Source organism: Culex quinquefasciatus, chromosome 3, assembly GCF_015732765.1.
Source record: "Culex quinquefasciatus strain JHB chromosome 3, VPISU_Cqui_1.0_pri_paternal, whole genome shotgun sequence".
NCBI classification, from domain to species: domain Eukaryota; kingdom Metazoa; phylum Arthropoda; class Insecta; order Diptera; family Culicidae; genus Culex; species Culex quinquefasciatus.
In genome coordinates this window covers 79,390,688-79,404,182 of record NC_051863.1, presented here as the reverse complement: position 1 = coordinate 79,404,182, position 13,495 = coordinate 79,390,688, and the positions used below count along the sequence as shown (strand labels likewise).

The window sequence follows — 13,495 nt, the reverse complement described above, 5'->3', positions numbered from 1 at the left end:
ACATACACACACAATCGCCCCATTGTCAATTGGTGAATCACAAAAAGAAAACATGAAAAAGGCAATAAAATTAACGTCGAATATTCTGACATCATCAAAAACAACAACAAAAAACTGGCGTCTGCATATCAATGCTAATTTCGAATGTCTCTTCCTCTAATTGGAACATCCTTTTTGGCAACCGACCTCACCACATCAAAAGCACACACTCATTCAAAAAGAAACTCGCAATCAGTCACGTATTTCGTTCTGAAGTTTCACTCCTTTTGTTCCGTCTGTAGATTTGTCGTTGGTTTTTGTTTCGGTGCGATTCAAGTTGTGCATTTCATTTCCGGTGGTTTAAGATAATCCATTCGCTTAATGTTGACTCTTGTCGTTTTTTACGGTTTGGACGACCTCCCAAATTGATTGTCCCTTTGTTCGTTCATTGGTGTTGTTCTTTTCTCTTGGTAGTCATTCAAAAAAAACCTTAAATTTAAATTAGTGCATCCAGTTTAACCGCGCCTACAATTCAAATTAATTTATCTTTCCCTTGTTCCACCGAATTGAACTCAAATCGAGTAGAGTAGTTTGTGTTTTCTGTTTAGAGTATCTGGCATTTGTTCTTGCTGTTCTTTTCCCCTCACTCGATTTCCAACTGCCATCTCAAATTGAACTACACTACCAAGCAATTAAAGTCATATCTGCCATTCATTCCTAGAAAATGCTCCTCTCACAGCTTTCTATTTTCGTCATCTCGCATATATCTGACGGTCATCTCCGACAGAAAGCCCCGGACTAGTTGAAAGATGAGATGAGTGAGCACAGTTTAATTGGTTTTAATCAACCGGATATGTCACATTTGATTGGCTGGCTTAAACGAAACAGTACGGCACCACTGTGGCACTGGTGTTAAATTAACGGTCATTGGGTGCGAATATTGCTGACTTCACCATGTCACCAAAATTGGTACCAAGAGCTGTCGATTTAGATGACCAAAAGCAAAAAAATTGTTTCGAATCCAACGTTCATGAATTTTAGCAACACGAAGTTAAACGTTCATTTTAAATTAAATCTGATTTTTTTAATGGAAAAATGTCGTGTTTTCCGTGTTTCCCAAAATGTATGAACGTTGTTCACGTTTTCGATAACTTCTTTTGAGCTCTCTCCTCTCAAAGCCAAATCACCAAATCAATATTAGATTGTAAAGTGCATTATCATCAAAACCTCAAAAAAGAATTTGTCGAGTCATCAACTATCTGTGCGCTTTTCAATCGCCAAGAGATCAAGAAATCGGTAGCAAAACCACAATCCGCAAACGAAGACACTCATCAATCATCGAAGATTAATCGTTTCACCCTGAGATCGCCTAACAGAATTCTTTTTTGCTTGATTCACTCACCCACTTCCACTAAAATACACTCATCCAATCTTTCATTTGAGCACACTGACATATTTTCTTATCCCCGTATAAAATGGAAAAATAGTTTTCCCCCTGACCCTGGCTTAAAGTATTTGAGTTTTTCAATTTGCGTTTCTCTGGTGCGCCCATTAACCCAATAACGAAAATGACCCAGCAACTTTTTGTAGGAAAACGTGGTGTTCAGTTTGATAAATTTGGATGAAAATTTCGAATTTTATGTGTTCTGATATATTAAAGTTTGTTGTTGATACTTGACTTGTAAAGCGTACAAGGTGTGATACTTAACATTAATTTATTTGAATATTGATTTGAATATTTTGGAATTGATTGGATTATACACTGCCCCTGATTGCATAAATATCCCATATGCATTTTAATCGATTTTGAGTTTTTGATGCAGTTTGGTTAAAAATCGTGTGCTCTTTCAAAAGAGTCTATAACATCCAGTACTTTGTTCTAGAAATCAGGAGGAAATCCAGTTTTTTACGAAAACTTAACACGTAGCCTTATGTATGGGACAAACTTCAAATGCGTTTTTCTCAGCTTGCTGTTTTTGCATATGGGACATTTATGCGAACATGGGCAGTACAAGTATCAGAAATTTTGTATGACCCAATTCCCCCTCAGACCCAATATCACCCCTAATAGGTATTTTGAATTAAATTTGACAACTGTGATTGAATTGAATAATAAGTTTTTAGAATTTAAGAATTTCAGTAAGTAGATCTCTTGCCTCTTATATTCAACCACAAGTTTGCATTTTTGCCTTTTCATTCCCCGTGTCTCATGAAGTCATTGCCCGTTCAACTTTTTAACGCATGAATGGTTTTTAACAAATTAAACCTATTTCGATTTGAAACGTTTCCTTTGATGAATAAATAAAGAATTAATGAAGACCGCAATTTTGAACAGAAGTGATATTCGCAAAGAGCTAGAAGCTAACAACAGAATACATTAAATTAAATGAAAAAATATAAAATTCGATTTGTCATGAATTTTTTTAAATTTTTTAAGAATTTAGGCCGTTGCAAATATTTATTAAAGTTCATGTCATGTTTAAAATCAAAGTTAGCATCGATCGATCAACAATATTTTTTTGGTGAAATTCCGTTCTGTTTTTTTTCGACAAAAAGAATATTTTGCCAATACTTAGATTTTTTGAAAACTATAGATTGCAAAACATCTGGGCAGGTGTAAAAACATTTTAAAACACTTTTTTCATTCAAATGTTAAAGCCATGGTTTGTTATTTCGATTTTTATATATTTTTGTTTGATCAAGATCAATATCGGATCAAAATTTAAGTTTATGGATTTTTCTATGGAAATATTGGAACAGCCAATTTGAGTTTTTAGATCTTTAAATTCTTGACAACAATTTGAATTATTGTTAGGATACCAGAATCCATGATTATAAAATATCTTGTTGAAATAATTGGATCGAAGAAAATTTAAAAACATTACAAATCAATTATCAAATTTATAAAACTGAACACCATAAGCCATAGAGCTACCCGACCCCCTAGTAAAACTGGAAGATAAATAAGACCCGTCTTCCTTCTTTTTCTCTCTCTTCCTCTTGTTTTTTTCCCACGGAATCTCGACACTCTCTCGTTTAGGAAATTATTACTACGGCAGTGGCAATCGCAACTCCGCCCTGTGGCCATCCATCATGGCCGGATTGATGTTGATAGCCACGCTCGATTCGATCCATCAACGGCGATCGTAAAAGCGCGCGTCTCCCGGGAACGATATGTGTTCTTCTTACTAGGGTAAACGGCTTCGGTAGTCGGACATTCGGGACCCTTGCAGCCAATTATCGTCGGAAAAGATATTCAGAGTCGTGTCAACGCCATTTTTAGGTTCTGATTGGGAAATTTGGCCTCAGTATAAACGAAAAATGCTAAATTGGCTAGGGACTTAGGATAATAACACGCTTAGAAGGAAAAGTTATATGATAAATTAATATTTGATTTGATTTTGTTTATTCAATTCTACCAAATATGTAGACTTTATGATGCTTTTCTATTAAAATTGAACTTAAATTTATTTTAAGAAACAACATATAGCTTTGCCCGGAATGTATTATTTTTAAATTTATTTTAAATTTTTCTTCCAAGTGTGATTTTATCTAAACGATCATATTCTAAGGAAATTTTGAAGCAAAATAAATCAAATGACGATAACAGTGAAGGAAAAATGAACCGTTCTGTAAATGGCCCGTAGCTACGGTTTTTAGCGTGACTCCGTGCAACATGAAAAAAAAAACAGAAAAACTATCTCTAAAGACGAAATCAATAGCCATTTTTTACATCACACCAAAAAGTGTTCAGCAAAAAAAAACGGGAAGATAGAATCGAAACGGAATAATTTGCTGCTGGCACATTTCGATGAGGTTTTTTTTATCTTATTTTTAGCACCACTTTTGAGAGAGGGTGGAGAAAAACGGGTCCTGTAGAGTGGAAAAGTATTACTGGAAGGCGAAAATTTAAGCGCAATCGACGAGACAGGAAGTGAGCAAAAAGGAAGAAAAAAGGAAAAACTATTGGAGAAAAAACCGCGAACTAGTCGCATTGGACCGAAAATGCAAATGAGGTGGAAATGAATCAAGGCAAGGCGGAATGCAAATTACAGGAATAATTAATTTCTCCCCTTCCCTGAGCGACCCCCCTATCCTCTCGTTTCTGCTCTGTAATGGAGGTGGCGATCCGTATTAGATTAAGGAATACTTTCTATTTTCACGCGATTCGACCGCGGATTGCGTTACATTCCTTCCATGGTGAAATAACTTTCCAAAATGTGGAATCGCTTCCCGAATCGTAAATCTGAGAGCACCTCCCTAGCCCCTATTCAACCTGAAGTGTGCACTATTAAAGGTTCAATTTATAATTGGAAGGGGGTGGTCAAACTTTATGCTAAATTTCCCAACCGAAATTGAGATTATGTGAGGACGAATTTCTGTTTGAAGTGTGGGGTTTCACGAATTTGGAAAGCGTGTTCTTTTGTGGGTTTTTATCACGTAACTTATTTTACCCAATGAAAAAAGAAAAAAATGGGTAGGCCCCATGATATACCGTGCCATTATGTTGGAAGTATTTTATAGCGTACGATATGGTTGCCATTCGGCCTAGTTGAGCAAAGTAGGCTAAGCTGAGCCAAATGAAAATTCATTGGTTGTAATTTCCTTTCATACAGCATATTTGTTAGTTAAAAAAAAAAGAAAACTAACAAATATATATTATTGAATTTATAAGAATTTCTTTTGAAATTTTTTACAGTGCATCAAAAGACTTTTGATACGAAAAGCATTTAATTTCACTTAGTTAAAAAATGCTAACATTTTATTGTTTACTAAAATGATTTCAAATTTTGCGTACTAGGCCTATTTCTATTTTCGACCAAAACATGACTTTGATCATGAATTACAGCTTTCATAAAGTGTTTTTGACTGTTCCATAGTAACAAATAGCTCAAATTCGGTGCGATTTTTTTAATGCCGTCATTTGGGTCGAATCGGGATCACAGTCCGTATTGGGACAGCAGGTTTTAGAGCACTCAAAAGCTTGAAATTTGGAAAACGACGCAATATTTTTGTTAATCTTTATCTGTTTTATCCGAAACGAATAAAAAATATCCAATTATTGTGCAGTAACAAGGATGAAACAGTTATTTCAATTAGCCCCATGAGTCTCGATTCGTCCCAGATGACGGTAATAAAAATAGTTTACGGATTTTTTTAATCCTTTTTGACCTATGGCGACCATATCGATACCCTTAACGTCAATGCCATGCGCATCAATCAATCAATTTATAATTCTCCCGCTGACTGTCCGTAATTAATGAGCTTAGTTTGTTGAAAAGAAAATATAAACTTGTTATTTCGCGCACGATCGAAAACAACCGCACTATGATTAAAACAAATCTTGTTGACTAGTGTGAAAACTCGGACGACACTCGGAAACCTATCGAATTTATCGCGACTTTTCGTGGCTTTTTTCGTACGCGTATATTTTTGCTGCATTTTTTCCGCGTCATTCACGGGACAAAAACTGAATAGGTAGGTGAAACAGTTACTAGAAACTAATCATTTTATCCGTAGAACTAATTCAAGGGGCAGATATGGTGATGGTATAACAAAGTTTCAGATCGTAGGCTAAACTTGTTAGAAAGAATCTGGAACCAAAGAGTATTGTCATGTTGAAGTTGAGAACTCCTCAAAGACTGTAATATTGTTTATAACCTTGGTTTGATCTGGACTGAAACAGTTGTTGAAAGTATCGTATGTTAACTCCTTCCTAATCTATAGGTCGTAGGAATGCTAAAGAACCAAAATCAAAATCTACATTTAGTCAATCTCGTTGAACAACATTTTCCATCTAGTATAATAACTTAAATTAATGAAGCAAACAGAATCCACGTTGGAAGCAATTCAGATGTAAATATTTGTGTGCTGTTAGGGCAAATAGACCACTTTTGTAAATAACTCGTTCAAAACCATATCGAATTCTCACCAAAAATGCATCATCCATCATCCCAGTAATCCCCCAACAGAAAAACACAAAATACCAGTTGCAATCTATTATCCTTTTGTTGAGTGCTCCCGGGCTGCAAATACAAACCATTCCACCACCAGGTGAGCATGTTATCCTTTCCCGCATTGTTTTAATATCGAAAATGGCCTCCAGCCAAACTATGTTGAGCACACCTGTAACATCGAGTCCACCACTCAACTTTTTTTTTTCTACAGAACACGTTCGACATTCGAATTCGACTGCATTTTCCAGCCACGGCAACTATTTCATATTTTATGAGCAATATGGATTCGCCCGTTATTGAGTGTTCGATTTTAAGGGCCCTCCATAAATTACCAATCTGCTGAAAATGCAAACCAATATTCGATTCTACGAGTAGTACCCACCTGGAAAGCGGTGTATTAAATGGAATTGTACAGAGTTATGTTTGATGAGGGTATGTGAAAATATTTCCCATTAATAGTTAATATTGAATCTTGAACAAAACAGACCCCTGTTTTGGAATTATCAATGTAAATGTTTGTCAAACATGTTACCATTGAAACTATACACAAATTGTTATATTTTATGAAAATAATGAAATTGATCAAGAATCGCCTAAATTTAATTTTCTGGAGACGCACGACTTTTGATGCCACACTAAATTCCCCATCAAAACACCATGCGTTTCCATCGAAGAAAGTTCAAATCCTTCTGCCACCCTGACAATTTATTGCATCGCGTGGTGGTACATTGCAAAATTATAAAAGTTTTAAAATTTGTCCCAACCGCTGTTACGATTACCCCACAAGCTGCTGCTACTGTCACGGGTAGGTAACACATTCTTCCAAAATTCGATCCCACTTCGATACCATCAATTCCGAAACTTTTTTCGATAGCACCGCTTAACAATTTGTCCAGCAAAACTATTTCTCCAACCGGGGTTGGCATCGTCTAGGAAATGCAGGCAAAAGGGACCCGGCACCAGATGTTACGCCGTATAAATTTGTCACATGGTGAACTTTTGTGCCGAATATTTGTACTTTTTAGTCAGGTTTTTGTCCGGTTCTTGGGAAGAGCTATGGGTTGAAGTGGTCAGATTTGGTGTGGTTTTGATTACTTGTTTATTTGTTCGGGCAGCCCTCAGGCGACAAGTATCGAGCCAAACGGCACAGTGATCAGAACTGTCGGATGGACCAACTTTAGTTTTCCCAAAAGGGAAAACTTTTATCTCGACACATTTCTCCTAATTTGTTGGATCGATCCACTTGGGTTGAGGTAACCGAACTGAAAATATACCAAAGTCTGGGTTACAGCACCAGACACTTTATGGTCAGAAATAAAGGAATGACGGTCGAATCTCGACTGACAAAAGTCATTGCAATGAAATCTTTTGAGATTGACCATTTCAACCCAACTGTGGCACAACAACTATTTTTGAGTCAACCAAATCCTCTTATACGCACGTTTTACTTCTCCATCCGATAGAAGACTAGGACGATAAAGCGGGAATTGAACCCGCGTCCCATAGCAACTAAGGGATCGGCAGCCGAAGCCGCTAACCACCGCGCCATGAGGCCTTCCTATTGATTGACATTGTTGCTTCAGTTAAGAATATATTTTAGAAAGACTAATAATGAAAACCTTTGTGTTATAACACACACAGTAAAAAAAATGTGTAAATTTGGAAGGTTGAAAATAACCTCTTTTAAGATTTAATTTTAATTTAAATTAGACTAAAAAAGTGACATTACGCTAGACAAGTGGTATAATTACATTTTTATGGACATGAAAAATGCACCCAGATGTAATATTACCATGATTTTTTTAACTGTGCATGATGGACAAAACTAATTTTGAAAACATGTAAAATCTACCATTACACTTTAAATTGACCCAATACACGTATTAAGAATGTTTTAAGTGCAGCCTCAAATAAAAAAAATGAATCACTCGAACAATTTAATAACATTTTTTGTTTTTCAAAAGATGGATTTTTTTAATCAAAACAAATTTATGAATTTCCTTCATCTTCATTTTTACTTTTTTTTTAAATCGCTAATATGACTTTTCTGGAGTAAGATGTACAGTTTTGGTCATTTCGACAATGTTGTAAAGCGTGAAATTTCCAAAAAGAATCTTACTTTAATAAAGTGAATGGAAACAACGCCACCTACTAATAAATTTGCAGAAAAATAGTTTTTTATACAATGTTTTAATTTTCTCTTGTAAATTTCACCCTAGAACATAAATGGGTAAATGTTGACAAATTTGCTCATAATTAGAAAACAAAATTCAGCTTGTGGTGCACAGTTTTGAAAAATGTCCCATGTTCGGGACACCTTAATGAAATATGATGTAACAATTGTCAGTAGATGTTGTTCGGGTGTTGCACGCAATCGAGGAAATAGCTTTTACACTTGGCCGGGTTTATTTTTTGCTCACATTTAATTACTTTAGATACGGACCGAGTTTCTGCACTGGGGAAAAGAAATCCCAGCGATAGCAGTAGCAAAGTTAATTGTCCAGAAGATTGTAAAAGCTGTCCAGAAATACAGATTAAAAAAAAAACTTTGGAAAGGGAACGGAAGTACTCTTTGGCGGAAATGGCATACAGAAAACCGTTACATTTGCCCGGCTGGGGTGGCCATGGTCTGATAAACGTTTCACAAGTGTGTGGCTTTTACTTGATTTAATCTTTTTTATTTCATTCATTGCCTTTTTGAAATGATTTCTGTTATATGGTGCTCTGAATAGCGATAATACAAATATATTTAAATTTAATTGGCAAAGTCGACTACAAATGAGCAAATAAATCCAGTTAAATGCGATACCAATATTGCTCACGTTAGTTTCCGTGGCTGTGGGTGTTGATTCGTTAAACCAATTAATTTGCATTCAATTATGTTTGCACGGGATCCTCTAATTACTTCCTCCACAAATACACCTACACAAATTGTAAATAGCACAAACACACATCGATATAACAGTCATTGAGGACAATAATGAATATAACACACTCACACACCATTTAGTGGAACGAAATTTTAAAAATAATAATACAATTATCATGAAAGCAAAATCAATCAAACCCGCACACACTCCAGGCAGGATGGCGGATCCTCGCGACCAAGCTCTCCCTCAACCATTTATCGTATGAATAAACGAGTTATACCACCGGATACAGTCATCAGTATGAAGAGGAGGAGGAGGAGAAGGAGAAGTAAAAACATTGAAACCGTACCTGTTTGGTTAATGAGTTGCAGCCAGGATCGTTTCAGAGAGTAAACAGCAACAGTGGGCGATGTTTAATGAGATTTTAATTCAATCATTTCGGGTTTTATTTTCCTTTGGGATGATGAATCAATATTTATACCACCCATAATGGAGTACACTTTTATAACAGAGCAACATTGTATCCACTATCGTTTGATTGGAGGGTCTGTTTCGTAAATAATGAAAGGCAAACTGTTAAAAAAAAAATGAATACTAATAAACAACGAGAAAGTATGAGATGCAAATGAGAAAAAAAAAATAACATGAGTTATAAAAAACTCGCTTGTACATACCCATTCAACCGTTAATCGATGGAGAACAAGAGTAACTGAAATAAAACGAGATGAATCAACAATTCAATCAATGAGTGGTATTTTCTGTCGTGGTCCACCATTCAAACCGAAAATAAGTGGTGAGGAAAATTCCTCCCTTCCCCCGCAGAGCAATTAATAGCATCAACGATCATTTCACCTCGACCTGACCATATTTTCCCCCCTGAAATGAATAAATAAATTGTCCAAATGAATGTGTTCGGTTTAACACCTCTCGGCGGCCCCAAAGTGATGCCATTTGGCGGCTTTTGTGCGTATGCGTGTGCGTGTACGTGTGTGTGTTTGTACGTGTGGTAAACGCATCAGTGTCAGTGTCAATGAGAGGAAGAGAAGCCTGAAAGCCTGAGCCCAGCCCAGAAGGTAATTATAGCTAGTCAATAAATCTAGTACAAGCCAAACCAAATCTACCTTTAGACATTCACTAAACGATTAACAGTTTCTAGAACTATTCTGATTAATTTTGCATATCATTAGACTAAACAACAACTACGTACTCAAAAGTTAACTATGTAAATATGTTTACTTCCTCTAGATAGTTATGACTATGACACCAGCTATCTCTCGTTCGATGTAAATACTCTACATACATAAGTCATACGTCATACATGCTTTCGATGTACACACAAGTTCTATAACTTAGCGTTAGGTTAGAGAAACACACACACACAAATCTGCAAACCAAAATAAAACATGGGTGTCGCATCGACCGGGTCGAGATTATGCTCTCGAACTCTAAAATCGCAATTCTTGCAGAGCTGAGCACTGTTGGTTATTCGTTTTTCTTTGCTTCGTTTGGTACAACTTGTGTTTTATTTGCCATTTCTGTGCTTTTTTGTACAATTCAATCGCTTTTTTTCTATTGATCTTTTCTGTTCTCTTGCATGTGCATGAAATATTTAGAAAATGTTTGATATTGCTTCCTTAAACGTATTTTTTAAAGAAAATTAAGCATAGAATATAAAAAAGCAGTTTTCAGCTGGGTAAATTTTTCTGAAATTCTTGATTTCACTATGTAAAAATTATATCCTATACTTGAACCAGCTGTGACCTACCAAGGCACACCATCTGCTCCACCGATAATAAATTATGAAGTTCCTCAATTTGTAGATTTCCGCGGAGGATTTATTACCTGCCCACAGCATCAGCACACAAATTCCCCTAATATTGTAGTTTCCAAGTGTATATTCTCAACGAGAGTTTTCCCTCGCTGGGGCTACCACTACCTGTGTGGTTCGTTAATCTTGGTTTCAAAGGGTTTAACCCACCGCCCACTGGTTGTGGGACACAGTCGAGCATAATTAGCCGCACCCGCGTCTCTCTTGGCAGGAGTAATGAATCTTATTAGTCTTACCGCCAACTACAACGACGCCGTTGTTTAACTTGCTGTACAATCAACAGCAGCAGGGAGCGGATATATTCTTCCACCTGCTTGACAAAGAGGCTCTTACCTTTGGGGATGAACAACCGTGAAGCGGGTGAAGTTGGTGCATTTTTTGCTGAATGAATTGATTTGTTGAATAATTAAACACGAAAACCTCCAGGATAATCTGCCCAACGATGCGTTCTGGATCCCAAGAGACTGATTTTTGATTTGCGTAGATTTCTGTCAGTTTCCTAAAAATTATAGGCTTTTTGCAAGCGGCTGATCAAAATTTTTATTTTTATCAATTTTGACGAAAGTCATTAAAATTTTCCAAATATTGGGGTAATTCTCCGCCAACTCACACGAATTCGGAAAAAGTCGCCGACCCGATTTCTTTCAAACTTTGTTTTGAGAGGTAGTTATGGTCCCTGAATCCAAAATTCATTTTTCGATATCTCGTGACGGTGGGGCGCTACGACCTCTTTTCAGTGAGCTACAGATACCGGGAAGATATAGATATTTGGTGTCAAAAGGGACTTTAGTGTAAATTTGGACGATCGATTTGATGGCCTACTCAAAAATCCGATAAAACTTATTTTTCATCAAAACAAAGTTAAAAAATAGTTTTGTAATCGTTGCCATTTTTTATTAATGAAATTAAAAAAAAATCGAGTGACATGAGACATTTAATGGGAAATTTAATGAACTTTTTGGTATTTTTTTCAATTAGGACAACATTGTTCTACAAAGTTGTAGAAAAAACTAAACAATCATTTTGATGTATAGACATAAGGGGTTTTCATGTATTTGTCATGAGTTGTTAGAATTTACGAAAAAGTTTTTTGGAAAAGTTTTATGATTTTGACCTGTTTGGGAAAACTCAATCGTGTGATTGTGAAAGTATTTTTTCTAAAAGTCCAGTTGATTTGGCATAAGAATAACCCAATATTTGTTGTGGCTGGTTATTCTGATAAGTGAATTACCTTAAATTTTAAATCAATCTTTCATACCTATAAAGTGTTTTGAAAAATTCGATAACCTTTAAATTAAGTTAAGGTTGTTTATTTGATTGTTTTTTTTTTCTCATCGAAGTCATATCGAGAGGTTCCTATCTAGATGGAAGCTTTAGCGTTTGTATGACCTAAATAGCTCTCAATTAGTTTCCAAGATTTCGTCAGTTGGAACTTACAAGCTAATTAGCCTAATTAGGTAACAGTCATTTTCTTCGATTCGAGTTCTTTGTGAGATCGTATCTCAGAAACTAGTTCGATGGCAACATTTCAAAAGGCATAATGTACATTTTGACATTTTCTGGGTTATTGCATATTCTGAAAGTAATCCTAATAAGCTACCTCTCCACCAAAAATGAGCAAAAATACTTCAGTAAAGTCTGTTTAATAATGATTTTAAATAAAGTAACATAAACAAAATATTTGGCATCAGCAGTGCCTGTTTATAAAGCCCTGTCAACTTGTCAAATAAAACACTACATGAACCTCGTGGCGAACAAAAAGCATCAGGAAAAAGTCGCCATGTACATTTGCCGAAGAAAAACGGATCATAACTGAGCTTTCCCTCCAATGACAGCAGGGTGATAAGGACGTTGGTGATTTCAAAAGAAGTTATGTTTTTTTCGAAATATTATCACGGAAATAATGTTTTATTGAATATGGATGATCAAGATTCAATAAAAACAACGTTTTCCATCGTTTGTTATCATCAAAACATCTTCTTTTGCTTTTATATTACAATAGGAATTGAAAATTGATGCTCAACATTCAAATGCGTTTTTCTCAAAACGAAAGGTTTGTACATGATGCTTTTTGAAATGTTTGCCGAATTTCAAAGTATCAGAAAGAAAATTGTAGAAAACTATCTCAGCCTTTTAAAAATATTTTTTCAGATGTGCTATTCTTCCAAGAACTATTTTTTAAAAATATCAAAAAAGTACTTTTCGATTGTAAATTTGATTATGCTTCAAAAATGAATTTGGAGAAACATCATTCGACCCTGTCTAAATATTTTTGAACATTTCAAAGTCTCTGGGGACCCCAACGTGTATGCTTTCCCTCGAGTTGAGATTGTGCAGTCATTTTTGTATTTTTTTGTAGGTCAGTGTAATTTACTGATTTATAGTGGTTTAAGAAACATAAAAATATGGTGATAGGATCTATCCATAACGTGATTTATTTAAATAGGATTTTTTTGTTGAAGAACAAGGAAAATTGGTTGTAAGAAATATATTTAACTCTACCGTTTTCTCAAGAGTTCATTCTTTGCAAATAGAAGTAACAAGAAAATAACTAATTCGATCTAACACTAACAATAGAGTAGCATTTCTGCCAGATCATTTTAGTAATTCTCAAATCAACCCTACTCGACGGTCCAACGCAAAAGCACACCAAAAGGGAAACTCTCGCAGAACCTCCTGGCGGCGGTGCTGGGCAAAACTTTGAAAGCACCGCTCGCAAACCGGGCGCGATAAACGGGAAGTGTAAATGCAAAAGTTCCACTTCCGCTGTTCCGCCTCTTTGTGGCGAACCAACCACCGAGAGCAAAGGTCGAAACACTCCCGCGGGCTGTAACCTATCTGCTGCTCTGTTGGTGGTGCCG

General features: G+C 35.9%; 1 protein-coding gene across 7 annotated transcripts in view; it reads left to right on the top strand.

Annotated features, from left to right (window-relative positions):
• Positions 1–13,495, top strand: part of LOC6035842 (fasciclin-2) — a 104,307-nt gene that overhangs the window by 79,993 nt on the left and 10,819 nt on the right. The window contains exon 9 of one of the 7 annotated variants that reach the window (XM_038264395.1): positions 3,020–9,547. The exons of the other annotated variants lie outside the window; for them this stretch is intronic. Coding sequence (XP_038120323.1) covers positions 3,020–3,129 — 110 coding nt within the window. The 3' untranslated portion in view covers positions 3,130–9,547. Of the gene's footprint in view, positions 1–3,019; positions 9,548–13,495 lie in introns of those variants that run through there. 7 annotated transcript variants of the gene reach the window in all.